We start from the raw sequence: 23637 nt of genomic DNA, 5'->3' as shown, positions 1-23637 counted from the left end.
TGCTGCCACCTTGCGTTTAACAGACCTAACAGCAGTGGAGGTGGTGGGATACCACTGTAATCATCATAAACCTTCTCTTTGACATTGAGACAAACCTTCACACTCACTTTCACAACTACCAGTAATGTTCAGTCACCAGTTAACACTAACCTGCATGTGTTTGGACTGTGGGATGAAGCCAGAGTTCCCACACATTACTGTGACAATTTTTTTTAAGGACTTTAGTAGAAACATTTACTTATTATAGCAACTTCTTATAATATTGATCATACTGTAAACATTTTAAGTCTGGTAACCATGTGAAAAGAGATAGACTTGTATAAAAATAATTCTGACTTCTGACTTTTTGTCTAGTCACTTCACTCTATAGTTTTGTAATTCAGAGACGGACATGAAAAATGCATATTGTGGCTGTTTAAAAATCGGTGACAAGCCCAGGGAATCAGGAAGCACCTTATTTTGTATTGTTTGGAAATGGATTTATGTGCTTGCCTAATCTGGTTACACAGTCTATGTCAACCACTGTCAGACTAACCTGCTAGGTCCATATGAAAACAAATGTACTATGGGCACTTAGTGTAAATCATTATATGCATGTATGACTACTATGTCTTCCCTAAAACTCTGGTCAGTTTTCACACAGTTATATTTTCACAGTGTTGGACAGTGAATTTCATGAGAGGCTGTGTAGTCAGCACTGTTTTCTTACAGCATGAAGCTCCTGGGCTCAGATTTTCACTGTGGTTATGTGTTTCCTCCGGTTGCTGCTGTTTCCTCCCACAGCCGAAAGACATACAAGTTAGATGAACTGGAAACTTCAGGAGCACAGACGTCAGTGGGAATGTGTTTGTCCAATTGGCATTCCCCGTGATGCGTGTGTCCTAGGAACATTTCTACCTCTCTCTCTCTCAAAACATGCTGGGATGAGCAACTGCTGCTTAGGCCCCCAGGGACTTTGTCCTGCGAGGCATTTTTTGGTAATATTTTTTATCAATATTATTCTTAATGGCGCAATAAATCTGGTTTACATAGTTGCTTAATACACTGACTAATAATAACATGTTTTTGATACTGCTAAACATTTAGTTTGTTTGTTTATTTGGGGGTGTGGGTGTGTTGAGGTTTGGTATGTAGTCTCCGATTAGCTGAGGTATACTGGGGTATTTGAGTACTACTATTTTATGCCATTTTATACTTGTATTTCACCAGATTTCAAAGGGAGATATTGCAGTTTTTACATTTATTTGACAGCTTTGTTAGTTTACAGAATCAGATTACCAGAGTATTATTTATTATGGCACATAATTTAACAAGACTATTGCAACACTAAAGTGATTCTTACATATTGACTCAGAGTTATAATCCACTTACATAATATAACATGGATCCTGACGAGTGGTTTTATTTACGTCTAACAGAGGATTTCTACTCCGCTGTAGTGGTCTAGCTGTGCAGAGACCTCTGGGAGCCCCGGGCCCGGCAGCACTACATGACCCCCCACCGGCCGAACCGTGTGCGGTCGTTTCTTTGAAGAGGGCGCCGCTGACGCCGCTCCGCGCCCGGGCCACGTGACGAGGCGTAGCGGCCTCTCCTCTCCTCTGTCGGTCCTTCCTTCCCAGGGTTCAATGAGCGCCGTGTGGCCCCACCCCGTCTCTCTTCGGCGCTGTGTGTCTCCTCAATGTAGGCTACTATTCTCGGAGAGAGAGAGAGAGAGAGAAAGGGAGAAAATAATAACCGTAAAGAATCGGTTATTCCCGTTTTTCACCTTCCACGACCAGCGGCCAGGAGCGGAGCGGCCTTCGCGGTGGGAATTTGCTGCCACAACCAGCCCGCGTCCTATTTTCTCTAAATGTAAACGCATTTAGTCTGAAGGCTTCAGCCTGTTCACACACACCTCGGATTGAGGAGGAATCTATATATACACACATGTATGTTTTAACGGGAGTGAAACGTGTGTGTGGGCTATAAAAACAGCCTGACAGCGGGGGCTGCTTTTCACCTGCAACTAACGTGGACACATTTCGAGGGATTTTTCACATCTTGGTCACGTTTTCCTCTTCTTTCATTTTTCATTTTCATTTTCTTTTTTTCGTGTTTTGTGTTTCTTGAAGGGATCCGTCGGAGCCGAGCTGGGAATTTAAAAAAAAAAAAAACTCGGTGCGCAGTTTTGGAGGCTCGGCGGTGATGTGAGGGGCTGATAACACATTTCGGCAACAAAAGCGAGGGGCAGCGAGGGAGAGAAGGCCCTTTGGAGGAGAAAACACAGCAAGGGACAGCCATCACAAATCAGGAGGGCAAATCGAGGCTTTGGGGATCGTATCGGGGTTGGATGTGGTGGGGGATCCAGCTGAAAAGGCACCCGGGGCGAGTTTGGGGCTGTTTTGGGTCGATTTGATGCGGAGAATGAAGAGGAGCCGGATGACGACGGAAGCAACGAGAGTAACACACATGTAGCTCTTTTGGGTGTAAATATTATTTTCCTTCCCCCCGTCCAACCGAGCCCCAGACGAAGACCTCGGTCGGGGAGACAGACAAATACACGGTTTAAGTTCCCACCTATGGAAACGTGTATCATGACCGGAGACGTGGAAACGAGCGGCGCCGCAGCACGGACGAGCTTTTTGGACACGCCGAGTTTGGCTCCTTGTCACGGGCAGCAGTGAGACGCAAGACCCGGGCTTTCGGAGATGCAAATTAGGCTGTTTATCCTGCCTCCGTTTGAGGTGAAAGCCCGATTTTTGGTGTCTTAACGGCACCGGTGGATTACAGGTCGTGAGGTTACACCGTTAGACGAAGGACAGACTGTTGGGGGGGGGGGGGGAGAAAACAAAAACTGCCGCATGTGAAGGAGGAAAAAGCCCGAGCAGGATTCAGCAAACCGACAGGCGGCCTCGGTGTCGTCAGCAACAGTATCCTGCCCTTTCTCTTGACAGCAGAATACGCGTTATGGACACATAGTCTCTCCTGCACCACGGACGGTTTTTGGAGCAGGCCCACGGTGTAAATGTGGGTGACGTTGCTGCCAAATCTGCGGGTCACACGAGGGATCTAGACTAGTTGAGCTGATTTGTTTATTTTCCTTTCTGCATACCCCTCATCCAGCTCCACTTTTTCTTGTTCTTCTTCCACCTTCTCCTCCTCCTTCTCCCTTGGACCCCCTTTTTCCTTTTTTTTTATTTTCTTGCGGGAAGATGGGTTGTTTGGGCAACAGCAAGACCGAAGACCAGAGAAATGAGGAGAAGGCACAAAGAGAAGCAAACAAAAAGATAGAGAAGCAGCTCCAAAAAGACAAGCAGATATACAGAGCAACGCACAGGCTACTACTTTTAGGTGAGTTTGGTATTTCATTTTATCTTGTTTTTGCTTTCTCTGCGTGCAGATCTACAGACAAGGCCTCTGTCTGCACAGTTGAGGCTTTGCTTCCTCCCTGCATAACCTTCTGGGATGTTGTTTTGGGAAACATAGTCAACAGTATGACTTTGCCATTGCATAAGGCTGAAAATGCAGCACTGTGCTGAGTTTTACCGCTTCTGCCACCATCACAGGCCATAGGTTCATTCTGGGACTGTACTGTGATGTAGCAGTAAATATATAAGGTGGGTTGAACCTCAGTTAGTGCTCATTGTAGGACAAACAGTCACTGGCATCAAAATAGTTGTTATTGTTGTTGAGAGTAAACGTATACAATTTAGCAGAACAAATCCTTTTTTGTTTTTTTGTTTTTTAGCCAAATCAGTTTGTGCAGTCCTCACTCTGGTCCTGATCATGGCCTGAAAAGTTGGTTAAACTAACATCATATGCCAGTTTGTGGGTGTGTAAGTGAAAGAGCGTCTTCAGATAATGTGGCTGTATGAAAAAACCTGCTGAAATCTACTTAATGAAGAAATTAACATGTAAGACTCAACATGTGGTTGTGTGTGTGTGTGTGTGTGTGTGTGTGTGTGTGTGTGTGTGTGTGTGTGTGTGTGTGTGTCAGTGAACTGGAGGTGGGCTGGGTCTCAACATTACATAAGAGACAAATGAGTGTCTTAACTTTCCCTGCCATGCTCCCCTCTGTACCCTCCTCATGTGTCTATTCACAGGCTTATCACTTCCAAAAAGTCACAGTGTTCTCTGTAAAAACCATAATATTTAATTTCAGAAATGCCGGTGAGGGTGCGTACCGTATGACACACCGGTATTTATGTTGGGGAGGAAGTTGTGGTTACTTTAGGAAAGCAGAAGGACGGCACACACATTAAATCCAAAACAAAGATGTCTGCCGTAAAGTTAGCTGCCTTGCAATTATATAAGTTGCTACTAGCATGACTTGGTAACACACCCGTGGGCCTATAGGCTGTAATTTGTGATTCTGCATGTGTTTTAAACACTGAACAAAGCCAAATGAAGCATTAAAGGATCGCTCTCAGATCACACCTGGTGCAGCTGAAGAATGCATGGTAGCACAATATGTATACATGCCATATCAAATCTAACAGCGAGGGTGGCAGCCAGTAGCCAAAACATGATGCAGTGTTTAACATTGTTGTATTGAAGGGTAGCATTTACAAATCCCTTGTTGATAAAATACCTGCTTTTACAGACTAAACCCTCTTTGCTAAAGATATAATAACCAAAGTGATATAAAGATTTTGAAATGAAAGTAAACAAATAGACTATCTAAACACAATTGACCAGTAAGATAAATACTGGATTTGGACATTTATTAGATTTGAGGATAAATAGTGGATTTTATAAGTTTCTCAGAGTCCTGTAACATTTATCAAGTGAGTTTTTATTTTTAATGCAGTCATGTTTACTATTATATCTTTTCTAATGTATTCAGAGGTTTCCAGATGGAGAAAAGGCATGACAATAATCTGAGGAGCCTTTTATTCTGTTGCTTGTGATGTTTTTACATTTGGATATGTTTGCCTAGAATAAAAGAAACTAAGCACATCTTTTAACCACTTTATTTATATTTGTTTTCCTATCTGACCCAAGATTCATTTAAACATTTTATTGACAGTCTGAAGTCGAAATAAACCTGGTGGTACGTTGACTGTATTTGATTTGACAGCCCAATTCTAATACAGTATCAGCACAATATTTGTAAATGAAAGACAATGCTATTCACACTTTAGCTAGTCAGAGGTCACGAGTTTTCCCTGTTCATTGGCATATTTCACATTTTACATCTATGTCTGCTTTACAGTAACAGCTTTTGTCCACATATTTCCCAGTCTTTGTGTTCAGAGTAGATTAATATTTTTTCTTCACAATGTTTCCATTTAAACACTGGCAGATTATAGTATCATCCATAGCACTGTACCTGACCTCTGTATCTCATCTCATGCAAGTTACGCACAGTTAGATAGTTTTGTTATTGTGTGTGGAAGTCACTCAGCTTGAGTTCATTAAGGTCATTTCTCAACACATTTTTGTATTAGGTTACTTTAGAGATTTGAAAGACTTTTAAAACTCTTGGTGTGGTTTGAAAGTTTTGGTTAACCGACCCAGAGCCGGATGACCGGGATCTTCTTAAAGCATCTCAGACTTTTCAGAAGCAGCGTGCAATGCTGCACAGCATTTAAAAAGCACATTATATGATGCAAGGCTATAAATCTGCCTGAGTTAGGGAAGCCAATTGTGTATGAATTGTATTATGCACACAGTTCTGCTTTTACTCATACAGATTCAGGTTCAATACCCCATTTGATTGTGTTTTAAAATATGCCACCAAAAATGGTTTGTACTACACAAGGTAGCAAGCCCCATAACCACTTGCTACACTACTGTACTTTTCTACTTTAATATACAATAATTTAATGTTTATTGCGTTTCTTTTTTAGGGTGTTTCTCTTTTCTGCTTCATCAGACAATGTAGTGTGGGACGAGATAGGGAGATGAGAGAGATGTGGGAGAGCTGACATTGTGACATGAGGTCATCAGTCAGATTTGAGAGTATGATGTTATGGGTTCATGGTATGTGCTGTTGCTTGTTGAGCCACCAAAATGCCCAAACTCGTTTGTGGCTTGTCCAATAATGTCCCTGACTGCCATAAATATAGCTCATGGGTGGGAAAAGCTGACCAAAACACTGAAATAAATATATATATATATATATATATATATATATAAACATAAACTTGCTGCAAACTACCAGTTATTTTAACAGTTTAATGATAGGATTGTCATTAGATAAATGTCTTTATGGAATTGGTTCAAATCTTCAGCTCTCTGCTTTATCAAACAGTACACACATAGGTCAGTCTGAGGACATTGGACAAACGGTGACAGTTCTTGTTGCCCTGTTGTTTTTTCATTTAGAAAGCTTCAGTATGGCTGAGAATAACATGTCCTTTCTGAGGTTTCACACTTTTCAATATTCCTTTTCACTGTTTGAAGTCTGGTATTAAGTAACTGTCGGTGCATACACCTGTATTAATGTTCCTGGAGTCACCAAAAACTCAACAGGGACTCCAGGTCATCTGAGAAGAGCTTGGCCGTCTAAATGTTTCCCTCAGAGAGACACACACACACACACACACACACACACACACACTGAGGCTAATGTGTGTGTGTGTGTGTGTGTGTTTTCTAAGAGCCTTACCTTAGTTGCCTTGTTAAGATTAATGTTATGTTTGATTTAATGGTGATTTTCAAGCTTCACATTTAGACTTCATTTCATTTTTAAACTTTTTGTACAAAATATTTGTTTCAATCTCCTGCTGAAGACGTGACATTTATTTGATTTCAGGAAAGACTTTGAAGAGTCATTGTCAATTCCTAATCTTCACTTTACTCGTAAAGATGAAATTAAGATAAAGAAGAGCAAACAGCTGAATAAAAAAATGTTAAAGGCCTAAGACAGGAACAGCTTAGGACAGTGTGAAAGAACGGACACTTATAAATGTTGAAATGTAAGTTTGTTGCAAATGCGGTTCTTGCAGCATCCAGTTTCTTTTAATGCCCTTTACTGATTGTCGGCAGACAAATACATAAACTAATGAATGTGGTTGTTGGTTAGTACGTTACACACACCACGATTATTTGCCCCTCTCACTGATGTTTACATCGTTTGGTAACATTTTTTCACCAGGACATAAAGGTAAACAATGAGCTTCCAAACTTAATTGCTGCCTTTTATTTTTTCTTGATGCCCCCATATGCCAAACGTACATTTGGTTTGTTCTGGCAGTAGAGTTTATTGCCTATGAAACTCTTTTGTGTTTAACACTATACCACCTGCCTTCGAAGGGAAATGTTTAAACCTGTTTATGGAAACATCTGAAGGTAGTCATCAAGTCTAAAGTGTGATGACAGTATCTAGTGTTTGTCCATTGAAAGTTTCCTGTAGAGCCTATTAAGTCACAGCAAGAGCAGATTATAAACATCCAAATAGAAAACCTTTTAATCAGATGCAGTGCTTTTATCTAAATATGGGAAATTGAACCACAGTACATATACAGTAAAGAGACATTTCAGAGAAATGTGTATACTCTGGTATCCCAACACTTTGTGTGTGTGTGTGTGTGTGTGTGTGTGTGTGTGTGTGTGTGTGGTTGTGTGTGTGTGGGGGGGGGGGGGGTCTTGTTTCATGTCAGCAGATCCATAATATTTTCTTGTCTTTCTCTCAGGAGCTGGAGAGTCAGGAAAGAGCACCATAGTGAAACAGATGAGGATCCTACATGTCAATGGCTTCAATGCAGAGTAAGTATGGTTTGTGTAAAGGCAAATTAGCTGCTAAATATGAGCATAAACTAAAAGCAGCTATAGGCACTATCTGCTGAGTCCCAAGAACATGGCACACAATCGAATGTCCGTTCATCCAGTAGCTACAGTAGCTGTTTGCAGTATTAAACGACTGTGTGGATATAGACTACAAGAATTTAAAAAAAAATATTCCACCAGAGAAACATGTCTGTATTGTCAGATAACCATTGCTTGTGTTTTTAAGAGACTATGTAGTAGCCCAGTAACACCTCAGTGCAGAAATACATATTTGACCCAATGCAAATGAGGCAAACTCAGGTTTGGCGCTTTATAAATGATATGTTCATTATTGACATTTAGCTTTACATCATGCATGGTCCAGTAAACCTTTTCTGGACATGCAGAACTTTAAGAGAACTATAGCTGCTGATTGATAATATTACATCCTGTGTCGTTGGTCATATTATTAAGTATGGGAGTGGAGGCAAATAAACAGGATATCATGTCTGAGCATTTCAGAAGAATAAGTGTAAGAAACCCCTTTTGAAAAAGTACAGTGTTTCGCAGGGGCCTCCCAGGTAGTTGTGATTCAATTTCTATATTGCTTTCATGAGAATCTCTAAACCTCGTCTATCTCTAATTTCAGATTCTTATATTTAATCTATAGACATACAACTCTCGTGATTTCCACACGGCATACTCGATTTTTGCTTAGGCAAAATGGAAGGATTTGTGCGTGTGTGACTTGGCATGTAGTGGTCTGGCAGTTGTGATAACGATAGTTCCTAGTCTAACCAAGGTTAGACTAGAAAATCAGCACCTAAGGCAGACAAGAGCGTGTGACCAAGCGCATGACTGCAGCACTAATCTGTGTGTGTGTGTGTATGTGTGTTTTCATTAACAAGACACACAAGCACATATACAGCATCATCAATTTCAGTCAGATCTGTGATACTGCATGGGTAATTGGCTGTTTTTTTTTGTTTGTTTTACCCGACCATGTTTGGGCCCTATTCTTTCCTTATGTGTCGTAAACGTGAGACTTGTGTTTGTTGCTCCTTATTTTTGTCTCTGACTGACTTGTATGTGGTCAAATCTCATCTTTCAAAAGTGAATCACCTTTTTTTGAAGCTCTATCAAAACAGGCAAATTGCTTGTGGGGTTTCACATGACAAGCATAATAATATGTTTTAATGAGCCTGAGGGCATGAATTTACTGAAAGGATTCAAAATGTGTGATAAAAGATTTGGGGTGAATGAACTGAGTGTTTTAGTAACCCGAGGGTCAGCACAGTTGGCTCGTGACTGGAAGACTGTTGTGCTTTTTTGGGGGCTTTTCAGCTTTTGCCAGTGCAGTACAGACAGCCAGTGACACGAGTAACAGACAGAGAGTTTGCATCCATATGTGGGAGCATTCCCCAAAATAACTGGGCTGTCTGGGGCGCCCTCAAACCAGTTTTCATTTCCACTTTTATTTTAACATTTGGCGTTAGCTGCTAAAATTGTCAGTTTCATATCATTACACATTGACTTGCCTTCTATTTTGGGTAATTCACCTGATGTAAGTTGTTTATAGACAAGTCTGTTGACCTGATTTGAAGGCTATGGGAGCTTGTGAGGGGCATTTTTCAAAGTTAATATAATTTCAATGCAATGAACATTCATTTGATAATCAAAGATTCTGAAGGCAAAAGGTTGAGAGAAATGACAGGTATGCTGTTGATTTTGAACCCAGATTATTTGTCCCACCATTTCCTTTAAAGCTAGGTGCTGATTGTCTGCCTTTATTTATCTTTGTCACTGTAAGAAGTTAGTTGTGTCACGGCTTCTTTCTGTCTTCTCTAACCACACAAAGGCATTCAGTCCTTTCTCAAGAATAGAGTGCACACACAGACACGTGATTTTTAATGACTATCAGGTTGAAAATGTAAACAAGCCGGTCTCAGTCTTTCTCCTAACCCAATAAACTCTGGCTTACACCCTCTTTTCTCTCTTTGTCTCTCTCTCTCTTGTGTGTCTTGGTGCACAGTGACCTCACAGGCCTCTAAGGCTGATACCATTTGTCAGTGAGTGTTACATAAATTATGTTACACAAGTCTGTGTATTTTTTTAAATGTAATATATAAAATTATGTTAGTGGGAATATACCTGGTCACTATAGTTCAGTTCAAGCCTTTCTGGACCTACTTCTGAAAAGCAAACACATTGTATATTCTGGATTTTGGTGTAGTCTTTCCTTCCTTGTCACAGTGACATTGTTATTGTGTTAATAAACATCTGGTTTTGCATGTGGTAGAGATCAATGTTGCCACAGATATGTGAAGGGCCAAAATTGCCTGACAATAGCACTGAAACTTGGCCAAGGGAAATGTATGTGCCTGCATGTAGATGCATTTTGGATAAGACTGCATTTTTTGTTGCAGCCTGGTGTGAGGAAGACGTTCTCAATACTGATCTGTTTGCGTTGAGTTGGATGTAAATTTAAGATTCATTGTGTTCGTTCTCTAATGCTGAGCTATTGAGCTATTTTTTTTGTTGGTAGGTGGCAACCTAAACATTTCTGCATGTGTATATCTAAACCACTACTGCAAATACATTACCAGTATATATGAGGAAGAAATTGTATGTAGAACTAGTCTGCCAGTAACAAAACAGCTCCCCCTTGTGTGGATGTTGTGGAGGAAATGTGCTGCCTTTGTTTTTGGTAGTCAAATAGATGAGTATGCATATTACACTGGTCTAAAGAAATAGATGAGCCAAGTTCAGATTGGCAGTGGTCTCTCAGTTATCTGCTGACGGCCTACATTTTTGCATAGATTTGGACCAGTGGAGCAGCGTCTCTTGTGAAAAAGTAAAACTGGCACAGTACAAAGAGGCCCACCTCGTCCTTTGTCACTGACACAGAACTGTTGTAAACACAATGCACTGTTGTCCTGGCTGGCTCAAGGTGAAAGATAGACTACCTGCCCCTCTAGTTGCCTTTATTAGAAACATTTTGGTCACAGTGTGTCCAAATCTCTTGTGCAAACAACTATCTTTCACACCAGTCAGACATAATTTCCCTACCACGCGTGCCAGTGAAGGTCTGTTTACCCTTTCCCATTCTAAAACAAACTTAATCCAGGGCCCTGTACTGTTTTTAACATTACCTCAGACAGATTTGTGCCCTGCTTTGCCCTAATTTTTGGTTTAAAAAAAAAAAAAGACAGAAAGCATGTTACAAACTGGAAGTATGGGGTTTATAAGACAGGAATATTTAGGAGGGTTACAGGGTCTAATGAAAGATGCTGTCTTTGTGTCCATTCTTTGACCTTTTGAACAGGTAATGCAAAACTTCCCCCTTAAAGTGCCCCTTTAATGTAATTTTTGTATACAAAAGAATTAAAATAAAAACTTGTCATCAGTCATAGCTCTTTTCTGTGTTTCCACATAGCAAGAGCAATGGTGTGTATTAAAGTGAGTGGTCTTTTTTTTGTACTTCTTTAGTTTGTTACTGTAATGTTACTGCTGGACAATAGTTATCCCTGACTGATCCCTCACTGATCGTTTGTGTCTGTTTTAGAGAGAAAAAGCAGAAAATTCAAGACATCAAGAATAATATTAAAGAGGCTATTGAGGTAAGTGACTGTGTTCGTGTCATTTTTGCTTGTAGCTGATGAAAAATGTTTAATACCGCTTCACTGGAACTGTTTGGATTATTCCAACGTCATGTTCATCTTCTGTTTTTGTTTGGGTTTGTGTGTTTGTGACAGACCATAGTAACAGCGATGAGCAACCTGACACCGCCAGTGCAGTTGGCGTGTCCAGAGAACCAGTACCGAATCGAATACATCCTCAACCTTGTAAGCCAGAAGGACTTTGAGTTTCCATCTGTGAGTAATATTAAATTATACTATGCAAACAAACACACAAGAACTCAGCTTCTTGAAATATGTTTTCACTTTCTTGTTATGAGATATTGAGTTTAGATCAGCACAACACAAAGTGTGCAAAACTAAATGGGTCTAAATTCTCTTTGAAACCACAGTATATATACCACTCATATGTTAGTTCAGGTTTTTGATCATTTACTGTTATTGAATATATGTGATGACATTTCTTTGTAGTTTGATCCTGTTGGTGAACCTGCTTTCAGTTTTGACTTGCTGCACTACTACAGTAGTGGCTTTATGTATGTACTTTTGTAATGACTGGGACAGTGTATTATTGTCACCTTCAAAACATGTGCTAGCTGGCTAAAGTCATTTATGACCGTTTTAATAACCTGTTCCATCAGATCGTGGTACTTATCGTATAGTATATGTGTTTCAGTTGATGATAGGGCAGATCCCAGGTGTTAATCCCTTGACGTGGGTAGCAGACACTGAGGTATACTAATGACTTGGTGGATCGTGTCTGTGTGTGTTTAGTATTCTCAGCGGGATGTTCCATTAACTTAATTGTCCAGCCTCAGAGACTAAACCTCAGTTTGACTGTTTATCCCCAGCCACCTGTGGGGCAGGACTAATTCACTTTTCAATTCACTCATCTGAAAAAAACATGTTACTGAGCAGTTATTCCAATTACAGTTGTGGTTTTTATTAAATGAGGTAACATATTAAAAAAAATGTAAACAACATTGGCGTTGTTGAGATACCCACTTTATATTTATTGCATCCATGTTGAAGGATATTTTGACCTGACTTTTAATTAATACAGTCATTGTAATGAGTTATTTGGCATGACTGCTCTCATTTCATATATAATGGTGATTGTAGAGCGACGTTTCACAGCTAAATTGCCTCGTTTCGTTCCATACAGCAAAGATATGTTAAAACAAGTGAGGTCCGTTTAATGGCACAGTGTAGTAAAGTCGAAAGTATAAGTGTAATTTGAATCCAGTGACCATCTTCACCTGAGTCTTCACTGTTTGTTTTTTAACATGGTACTGAGCTTGCGCACTTATCCTGCGTGATTTTTATTTAATGAGCAAACAGCAAGCAACAGTTTCTCTGAGTGACATGTTGCTAAGACAGATCAGTTCTTTTCAGATCAGTTTTCACATACAGGATGTTCTTTAACTACTAAATCATTCCGGAGTTCCACTGGCAATGAGCTGTTGGGAAGCAGCTATTTGTTTATGGTTGCTGTTTGGTTTAACCTCTTTGGTCTTGTATGACAAGAACAGCATAGTTTCCAGATGATAAAACAGGATAGGGACAGTGTACTCTGCCTTTCATCGGGATCTGACAGAGAGGCAACGCCTAAACAAAGGTGTGTGCGCTCATTGGCATCAAAGAGCACGTCGTGACAGACGCCCCTGTGTTCCCCATCTGGAAGAAGGAAGTAACCTGTGCTTGGTCTGTATCTGTGCTCGATCCAGATGAAAAATGCAGCATTGCAGTGAAGGCATGAGCTCCATGACTTGGAGTGATGAGGTTGTTGAGTTGTATGTTGACGTCAAGTTAATGTACATGAATTAATTTAGTTCCTCCATAAATGAGCTGTGCGTATGTATAAAATAAAATATTCTACATGTACAAATTCTTGCTGCTCACACGAAGACATCACTGAATACGAAGAACTGCAGATATTTGACTTATTTTGTTAAATGACAAATATGTAATTTGTGATTTCGTCAGCTTGATAAACCGATCCAAGCATCAGTCGGTATCAACAGGTGTAACCCAACCGACTTTCTCGGGTTTTCTGTTTTTCCCTCAGGAGTTTTACGAACATGCAAAGACACTGTGGCAGGATGAGGGGGTCAGGGCGTGCTACGAGAGATCCAACGAGTACCAGCTAATCGACTGTGCACAATAGTAAGTAACTCTCCACCACTGCAGCTTCATCATGATATTTATTTTGAGCTATGATTATTAGAGAAAAATGTTAATATATCCCCACAACATATCCTCTGGTTTGGAATAAAAGGCTTTTGCATCACACTGTTCCACTAAAACCTTAACCTGAATAATAAGAGGAAAACTGCCCCTAAGAATTACAGACATTTTCATATTTATGTTCAAAGAAACATTAGCTGTACCAGTATTAACTGGTAAACCACAGCTAGAGGTTTTTGGGTTATCGTGAACTTTGTCTAAATGTTTAACACGCTTTTATCAAATCATTTGTTAAGTGGTTTTGCCTTCTGTTTGTAAGAAACAGTAACAATTTTCCAAACTTTTCTTCTTCTGGCAGCCATTCTTAAGTTTAAGTTGCATTACAAAACCACTAGTTTTACAAGGCCACGGCAGCAAGACAAACCTTTTAGCAGTTTTTGGTTCAGATTCAGTTCAGGGTGTGCTGGTGGCTCTGTGGTGCCAGGAAACATCTGAGCAGATACCTCTTAGTTTAGTTTAGTGTGGAGACTTAAAACAATTTTACTTTAGGTTGTTTTCCCTTCATGAGGCTCATCTGGCCGTCACGTGTCAACATCCATGAAATTGAGAATAGAGAACAATGTGAAAGAAATCATGGTGTTCCTGCAACAGGGATGTCCTTTCAGTGAAACTACACTGAATAAATAAAGGTGAAAACAATACTGAGTTATAGGGCTATTAATTCATTACACCCTGTTAACTTAGAACCACGGGATTTCCCTGAAGAAGTTGGTAAACAGAGGTGAGGTAACTTCTGAGATATGACTCCATGTTTTCTTAGTGAATGTTTCTTTTACACTGACATACAGTGAAAGCTGAGCACTGGAGAGGTTCCTATATTTCCTACCTGTATAAACTGACAGATGTTAAGTCAGTGTGCTGACTGTACCGGTGTACTGATATCCCCCTCATTGTGAGCATATTTGCTTGTCCAAATATTTATCTATTGCCCTCTGTCATTGGACCATACAAAACACAGCAGTCACTTGCTTTGAGCTGAAATATTCGCAAAGGTTGTGGATGTGGACATGAATGTAACTTGCTCTTATATGCAAAGATCAACTATTTCTTTAATCATGTAGGTGTTCAACATCTATTTTTAATTATGGTCAGATACAGTTGGAGTATATCTCGAAAGCCCAGATTGCACAAGGGCCTCTTAAATGCATTGTTTAACAGGGCAGAATTGCATTATTTCCCTAAGCAAAATCAAGTCTAAAGCCAAAAAAGAAAACGTGCAGTGAAATCATTCTCATGTCAGATAGCAGTTTTCAGTTTGGGAGCAAACATGGCTGAGGCTGAGTCATCTACTGATAACAGGATTTTAACGGAGGAGGAGGAGGAGGGGTGCTCTTTCAGGAGTATACCTTTGCTGCTCAGCTGTGGACTACAAGCATTTATCCTGAGCTGCAGTTTTACTAATAAATCAGTCTTGGGTAATATTACATATGTTTAATGTTGCATTTTGGTTTGGTTGTGAGCTTTGAAATTTTAAGGAGAAACCCTCACATCCCCCAATTTCTTCTTCAGGTGGCTGACGTGGTACAGTCCACTCTTTTGTTCCCCGTCTTTTTTGCTTGCACACGAAGAAGAGAAACCCATCCTGCTCCTCGTCTTCTGTCTTCCCTTTCTCCATCTCCGTCTGTGTGTCGTCTTTCTGGAGCTTCTCCAGTCGCACTAGATCGGGAGCTGATAGACTATTAATAGTGCCTGTGGTTGGGTCTCCATGGTAACCGTGCTGGAGGCCATGGCACTGGGGAGCTATTTTTGAAATCTGCTCAGTAATGTCAGACAGACGCCACTACGCTTTCATTCTTTCTATTTCTCTGTCCCCCCTCCTTCTGTTTTCTCCCCACTTTTCACGTTCACTCCCACGTGCACTCCAATCTTTCCTTTTCTTTCTTAGCACGTGCACTCGCTCTGTGCACCATGTCGGCCTCTCTTTATCCCGTGTTTTGCCGTCTGTCAGTCTTTCTTTCCTTCAGTTTCTTTGTTTTTCAGGAATACACACATTTTGGCAGCGATGCACTTAGGTCACATATGATGTTACAGTGACTGAATCCTGTGACTGTTTGGTGAAACTAAGATGTCAGACTAAATAATCCAAGCCACACTGGGCAGCTTTTCAAGGTTGCAGCTCCAAATATATTTAATAACCTCCTGACACTTGAAGTTATATTAGATGTTGAAATCACGCTGCACTGTCTTGATTGTAAACATATGGTAGCAATCCACTAGCTTTTTATAGTCTTATCTCATGAATTTAATGTAAACAGAGTTTTTGTTTTTTTTACAATGAAAGATCATGTTAGTTTGGAAAAAGAATGAAAGTGAAATTGTTTTGTGAGCCTGAAAATTTCCCTGCACATGATATTTTGAAATTATGGCAGATGCTGCAGGTGGCTCACTTCTCTCATGTACAAACAGCATTAACAATAGAAACAGTTTTGTCAATGGAAAATACTATTAAATGCATTATATTCATAACCGTGCCACATGCTTGAATCTCTCTGGGTCTGCTTGTAGGGGAGAGCTGAATTTCATCTCTCACATGTTTGATCTTAATACAAACCGTATTTATCCATGTGACTAAAAATTATAGTAGTCTCTCATTTTTGAATGTGTATTTCCTGCCTTTGTGTTGATCTGGTCACCACAAGGTATGTTCCTTCAGATCATTCCTTTATTGCCACATGCGCAGATGAATTTCAACATGTTGGGGAAGTGCTTTAGTATTTTCTCTGGTTCTTGTAGCAGGGATGATGCCTCTCTCTTGAAGGTCACCTACTGAGAAAAACACAGCATTGTTTATGTTGGTTTCTGTTGTAGGGATTTCTAGCATGTCATGCAAAAACAGGCTGCATTACAGATGATGTCCCAGCTGAGGTGTTGAATGAACGAATGAATGAATGAGTGAACACACTGTTGTGTCTCACATCTAAAATGTTGCTTCCATTTTTTTGTGACACATTGTAGTGCCTGAACGAATCTGTTTATTCTAAAGACCGTGTCTCTTTAACATGAAACAACTCTCCGATCAGTAGTAATGTCTTTTCTGTCTTTCTTCTCTTTCTCCAGCTTTCTAGACAAGATCGACATTGTGAAACAGAGCGACTACACTCCAACTGATCAGGTTAAAATAACCTACACTTCATTATAACTTCTAGTGATATGTCAGTGAGAAGGTGGTTTTAAAATGCTGTTTCTAGCAGAGATGTAATAAACAGTCTGTTACTCTTTTCTATCCCTGATGGCCTTATCTTGATATCTTGTTTCCAGTTTAGAGTTTTGATCAGGAGTAAAGTGGCATAGCTTCTTCAGCTTTGTGAAATTTAAAATTCTAATTAAATTGAGTTTTTTGTTTTGTTTTGTTTTGTTTTGTGTCTACCAGGACTTGCTGCGGTGCAGAGTACTGACTTCAGGGATCTTTGAGACAAGATTTCAAGTGGACAAAGTTAATTTCCAGTAAGTAAAATTAAAATGTTAGAATACCACTGTGTATGTATTTTTTTAAACAGACTCGTATCTTAAGTATTAAACTCTTGCTATGACTGTTTCAATCGTTTGATTCGCAGTATGTTCGATGTTGGCGGTCAGAGGGATGAACGCCGGAAGTGGATTCAGTGCTTTAACGGTAATTTCTGTTTGCTTGCACTTGACTCAGCTCATTATGTTTTTGTCTCACTGTGGCTGAATTATCCCTGTCCCTCTCTCACTGTCAGATGTAACGGCCATCATCTTCGTGGTGGCCAGTAGCAGTTACAACATGGTGATCAGAGAGGACAATCAGACAAACCGTTTACAGGAGGCCCTCAACCTCTTCAAGAACATCTGGAACAACAGGTAAAGAGTCACAGGCACATACGCCTGTGATCTATTGTCACTCTGTAAAAGCTATGATGGTGGGAAAAGTCTTTCCAAAACTGTGGACAACTAAGAAATCATGACATGAAAATCATCTTTTTGTAACAGTAGACAGATAGTGGTTATTGACCAAGCTTGGTGTCAAGGTTGGTAAACTTTCTCTGAACCGGCCTCCTTTTTTCTCTTGTATAACTAGATGCAGGGGTTCCCTAGCAACAAACACAGCAGAACACCAATCAGGGAGAGATCATGTGCTTTATTTACCGGTTTCAGCAGCGTGTAAGCAAATAAAAGTTAATGAAAGGTGGAAAATTATCAGAACCTTTAGCAGCATATCTCACGTTTATCATCAATTAGTTTAATGCCTTCATCTTTACACAGACTTCAGTCAGAATGCTAGTTTCCTCTTTGCAGGAAACATCTACTGTTTTGCTGTTGTGGACCCATTTAAATAAGCACTATTGTCTAGAATGTACTGCAACCTTTAATGCCATTTTCTTATATCTCCAAGCAGTGAGTCCTTCTTCTCTTCCTCTTTACACCCAGAAAGAGTTTGATGTGTCAGTGTGTGAACTTAATTCAGAGCGTGTACTTCTCTTCAGATGGCTGCGGACCATTTCTGTCATCCTGTTCCTAAACAAACAGGACCTGCTAGCCGAGAAAGTGCTGGCAGGGAAGTCCAAAATTGAGGAATACTTTCCTGAGTTTGCTCGCTACACCACACCTGATGATGGTGAGTAATCATTTTATCTACTTCACGTCCAGGCACTTGTGATCTCATGCTTTCATTTATTTGGACAGGAACATTTCAGGGTAGTTGAGAAGTTTGCCCTTTATTCTTAGTAATGCTGCCTATATTAGTAGCTGTGCAAGTTTAGCTGCCCTTTCTCCATTTGTAATCATTGTTTGTAAAATAGAGTGACCAGACACCCCAAAGTGCCTCAAACAGTCCCAGCAGGTCTCTGAAAAATACCATGATGTCCCAGTTTTCCACCACCTGTGCCAAATATGTTCCAGTTTCTAAAAAAATCACCTGCTTATCACTGTGAAGGGATACAGGAAATACAGTGATATGTCTGTTTTTAGTGTAATGTTTGTTTCCACTATGACACAGCTGTTAACTGGCCATGTCTCCAAAGGACATGATCTATCAGGGGCAGTGCATTACTGTCATTTACCACAAGGGGTCATCCTTGATACACACCTGAGGTCATTCTGCTCACACACACTTGCACACACAGTCCTCACCCTGAAACATAGATTACATTATTTTGTAACTAATAAATGCCGAAGTCTTCATCCTTGTTGTGTAAGCTACTCATGTTTGATCAGTCTCCATCTGAACGACTCCATAAAAGTTTTGGCCTCATTTGCTTTGTCAGCAACACCAGAGCCTGGAGAAGATCCACGTGTTACGAGGGCAAAGTACTTCATAAGAGATGAATTCCTGGTAAGTACACAGGAATACTTTAGTGCTTCATGCATTTAAATTAATTTAAAGGGTAATTGCTTGTAACAGTCTCTGTTGTTCTTATTGTCAATATATTCCTTGATGTCATGATCAAGAATGTGACTGAATGTGTTGTGTGTTTGCTTTACCTGGGCCTCTGCTAAAAATAAAAACTGGAAGCACTTAGTGCTACGACAGTGTTTGTTTGTAATAATCTAATTCTCACCTTTTCTTTTTTCTGTCTACAGAGGATCAGCACAGCAAGTGGCGACGGGAGGCACTACTGTTACCCCCACTTCACCTGCGCTGTTGACACAGAAAACATCCGCCGTGTCTTCAACGACTGTCGAGACATCATCCAGCGGATGCACCTGCGACAGTACGAACTGTTGTGATGGGAAAGGATAGGTGTTCCCCCGAAAACACAAAAACACATCAGACGATAAAAAAACTCCCCTCTTCCACAGAAGTGTGTGAGCTCTTGTGAAGAAACAGGGGCCAAAGCACACGCTTACATTTACAATAAACACACCTTCAACCTAGAACTTCCCCTGATGCAAACTCCCTACCTGCAGTAAACAGCTGGTTTATTGAAAGGGTTCGAGGAACACGTGAAGAGACTCCACTTTCAGCCATGCTCCCAGCTCCTCTCAATATCATGCATCATCCTGTTACCTTCACCTTTCAAAATAAGAGTGGCCTGGTATGGGCTGTATTTCCTGCAGTAAGGAGGGTTTTAGATTTGCCTCTTGTTGAGACGGAGAGAACTACTACTTCAGTGCAACTGGGAGCGGAAGAACTGTTGAATTACTACAAATAAAGAATAAACATGTCACCTGATCGGCTGGACACTGTATCTAACAAAAAAAACACACACACACACAAGCACTGTGGTCGGTTCTTGACACCAATCCTTTCTATCACACACATGCGTAAATTCAACCAGAGGATCTGCTTGCACACTGAAACGTATCAAACCTGCTTTTTTTACTAGACTGCACAACTGCAGTAGATCCAGAAACATACTGATCTGCAAACTAGTGGCAAGCTGACAGCAAAGTTTTCAAACACAGTGCTTTTAGATTAAAGACTTGAGTAACTGTGCTGCCATGCCCCAAACAGCAGCGCCACCACAGACTAAAAGAGGCCAGGGCTATGTTGTGATCACTCAGGCCACAAGGGGGCAGAGACAGCCAACTCCAAACTCAATCTCTCTGATGGAGTTCAGACACATTTGACAGGGATGGAGACAACAGTCCCTCAACTTCTCCTCCGAGTAGTTTTGCCATAGGACTTTGCCTTGTTGGTGTTGGAGCAAAACATGAAGAGGATATGTTACGTTCAAAACAAAAAACAAAAAAATGCCAACTTTTACTGAACTTTACAAATGGAGGGCAAAAAGCATCCTTCTTCAGTACAGTATCATATAAGTTAAAGAGAACTCTCATCTTGTCATGATTGACCCTGTTATTCTGTCTCCACAGCTGTTTTTGTCTGTGTAGACTTTTGTGCCATTGTGCCCTGTGCGCTTTCTCTTTATCATTCTGTCACTCCCTTCTTTCTTTTTTTTTTTAACCCCTGGTCTTTCTCCTCTGAAGATTTTACACACTTCGTCTTTATGTTTCTGTCCCTTTCTCTCATTTTCTCCATGTTTGTTCCAGCAGTGCTCTTTTGTTTTGAGAGAAAATAAAATATCATAATCCTAGAGTGTGTGTGTGTGCGTGTATATATATATATATTTATATATATATATATATATATATATATATGACATCAACAAATGAGACACTAATGCTTGCACCTCCCTCATTCCTCCATCTTTCCTCCTTCCTGTCCAACCTCTTGCTCCTTTCTATGTCTGTCTTTACTTTACTGCTGAACTATTATTCTTGTACAGACTGTAAAATGTATTATTTTGTACAACTTTATTGAAAAAAAAACTTTTAGAAGATCCCTGTGCCTTGATCACGACTGTACGTGTGTAATGAGCTAAAGTGGGTGTCATACTGCGCTGTATAGCTTGGCCAAGCCCCTCCTGACTCCCTGCCTCCCTCAAACACTTCCTCTCTCTTGTTCTTTATCTCACTCTCTCTTTACCTGACCCTCTATCTATTGTCCTCGATCTCTCTCTCCTGTGTCGTTTCTGTCTTCTTTCCTCCAGGACAGAGGACAACCATCTGTAGCTTTCGCAGTTTTATTTTTCTTCCTCTATCCTCCCATTCTCTTTATGATTTAAATGTCTATTTTTGGATCCATATACCCTTAAAAGATAAATATATGAAATGTATATGGGTTTTAAAAAAGTATTTTATTAGAATCAAATGAATCTTGACAAATTGTACACTTGATAGTGTGCGTATTGCTATAACTTAAATCCTTTCAAATGAAGTCGTGTTCAGGTTTCTTTTGTTTTCTTCCATTGACATCTGCAAAGGACATGTGGAAGGGTTAAAGAGGAGAAGACAGATGCAAAACATTGATTGTTCGTACATAAATCTTATCCTTTTGCTAAAACAGACCCCCCGCAAAAAAAGACAAAAAAATTAATTTCAGTTTATTTTCTGATAAGGGGGTTCCTCCTTCTTAGCCTTGCACAGCAGAGGCAGCCTGTACAGTATTAGCATCTCTCTCATTTCAGTGCCCTAGTCCTCATTTAATGTGTACATCAAATATGGGTCTCTACTTTCTGAACAGGAGCTCTAAGAAATAAAGTTTTTTTTTGGTGCAGACAGCAACAGGTCTGTCATTACACATTTAAACACACCCACTACTTTCTACTATCTCTCATAAGTTGCATTTTTTCAATATTTTCCCTAAATTTGTGTCGTCTGGAGGGGTTGCTGTAATCCATGCTAGAGGAAGTGGAGTTTCTTGTTCGTTTACCAGTCATTTCCTTCATACTGAAAGTTAAATAATTGGTCTGGGCTCGCTGTGAAAGTGTATCTGAAACTAAACCTTTTAGTCTCTTCAGTGCCACAGTACAAATCCTCTGTACAGTGAAACATCATCCACATCCAAAGAACTCAATTTGAAATAGTGCATCATGCTTTCTAATGATGCCAGACATGTTGGGCTGGACTTTGGGGAATATATAAAGTCTGGATTTTTGAGCATTTCACTCTGTCAACAACAAATGTCTTCAGTGAAGAGCTGGTGCAAACTAATACAGTATCTATAGTTCATATTGTGAATGTGGAGCAAGATAATATTCCCATGTATAAAGTTGCTTACTATACATGCGTCTGTAAAGGAAAATGGTTTTACACAAAATAGAAGTTTAGCAATGAGTTGCTCAAATCCTAAACCAAATTTACATAATGAGTTAGTCCTCACAAGATGTTTAATTACACTAGTCAGCATGGACAGTACAATTCTAAAAATTAAGCAGTTGATCATTCTGTATGGGAGTCTAAAGATACGAACTAATCAGTGGAACCAGTTTCTCAATAGACGACCTGGGGAATCCTGACTCAACTCTTTCCTGATTCATGTCTCTTAAATTTACAGTGTCAGCCTGAAAGAAATTTAAAGACATGCTCAAACAACTGGTGTGTGAATCCTAATATGTAGATAGTTATGGTGAAAGTGGAGTTGAATCCTGTTAAATGTTTGAAAGTCAGGTCAGATAAATCTCATCTCTCCCTCTGTGATTTTTCAGTGATGATGATGATGTCAGTCCTTTATCATACAAATTTAATGAATTCATAGAAGAGTTAGAAAAACAGAAGCATAAAATGCAACAATGACGGGAATATTTGAGGTTGTAACAACCCGACAGATCTCCACTTCAACGTACACGATGCGTATTTCACTACTTATAGGGCAAAGAAATGTGCTGTACTGAACAGCAAATTAAATATTTAAAAAAGGTTAGTGATTTAATGTTTCATTATTATGCCTGATAATCTTTGCTAAATGTTTGAGATACCACATGACTCTGTGTTTCAAAAATCCTTGCTGTGGCGATGGCTGGATTTGCTTCTCAAGGCAAAAATTTGTTGTTGAAATCATCACTAAAAAATGATTCACCCTAAACCCAACCAGAGTAGTCTAGAGAATAAGCAGCTGAAGGAGGGCCCTTGTATAAGCTATGTGTATATCCCCTTTTCTTTTATTTGATTGTTCTTCTCTGAGGATGAAGGCTCCATTAGACCATATGTCAAATAGGTCTTTTATTGGTCAGACACTGTCCTTCATTGCAGCCGATCAGACTGATCTGATACTACGTCACCTTAGTTTCATACTGAAGTAGTCCAAATACTAATTTAAAACTCTTTTTGTTCACATTAACCATCTAGCCAGTTTGATCTGTGCTAAGTCTGACTGACAAAACGAACCACTGAACATTTTCCTCTTTAAAATCTATGACTAGTATCACAGTCAGGGAGAGTAGGAGAAAGTCTGTTGTCTTTCAACAATAAACATTTTAGTTGCTCTATCATTGTTTCCAGTTTTCAAATGCAGAGGCCAAAAATCGTGCTTGTCATTTAGAAGAGAGCGTTGGTGAGTTTTATAAACAAAACCATTACAGTGACATAATTACCCACTCTGCCATGCTTGTAATTTTATTCCATGGGACCTGTAGTTAACCTGTAGTAACACATTGCTACTAAAGAGACAGCACTGTTGTTATTAGAAATTTGTCTTAGAGTGTTGAAAGAAATCCAGTGGGAAAAGGACATGACATCATGACTTCAGTGTTGGCACTTAAGAAAACCAACTATCAAATCTTCATATTTGAAGGTAAAATTGGCCAATGCAACATTT

General features: G+C 39.9%; 1 protein-coding gene across 2 annotated transcripts; it reads left to right on the top strand.

Annotated features, from left to right (window-relative positions):
* Positions 1-1590: 1590 nt before the first annotated feature.
* Positions 1591-21258, top strand: gnas (GNAS complex locus). 2 transcript variants are annotated; one of them, XM_026331879.2, is made up of 13 exons: positions 1591-3006; positions 3192-3330; positions 7620-7692; positions 11258-11312; positions 11448-11567; positions 13399-13496; positions 16635-16689; positions 16948-17021; positions 17132-17190; positions 17279-17399; positions 18023-18153; positions 18803-18870; positions 19119-21258. In XM_026331879.2, the coding sequence occupies exons 2-13, from the start codon at positions 3192-3194 to the stop codon at positions 19263-19265; spliced, it is 1140 nt and encodes a 379-aa protein (XP_026187664.1). In that variant the 5' UTR covers positions 1591-3006; the 3' UTR covers positions 19266-21258. The 2 variants fall into 2 exon arrangements, with proteins under 2 accessions (XP_026187664.1, XP_026187663.1); XM_026331878.2 differs by having other exon boundaries at positions 1592-3330.
* Positions 21259-23637: the final 2379 nt, after the last annotated feature.

The sequence above is a fragment of the Mastacembelus armatus genome, chromosome 7, assembly GCF_900324485.2.
Source record: "Mastacembelus armatus chromosome 7, fMasArm1.2, whole genome shotgun sequence".
In the NCBI taxonomy this organism is placed as follows: domain Eukaryota; kingdom Metazoa; phylum Chordata; class Actinopteri; order Synbranchiformes; family Mastacembelidae; genus Mastacembelus; species Mastacembelus armatus.
Note: the sequence above shows the minus strand (reverse complement) of the source record. Positions and strands in the feature narration are given on the sequence as shown.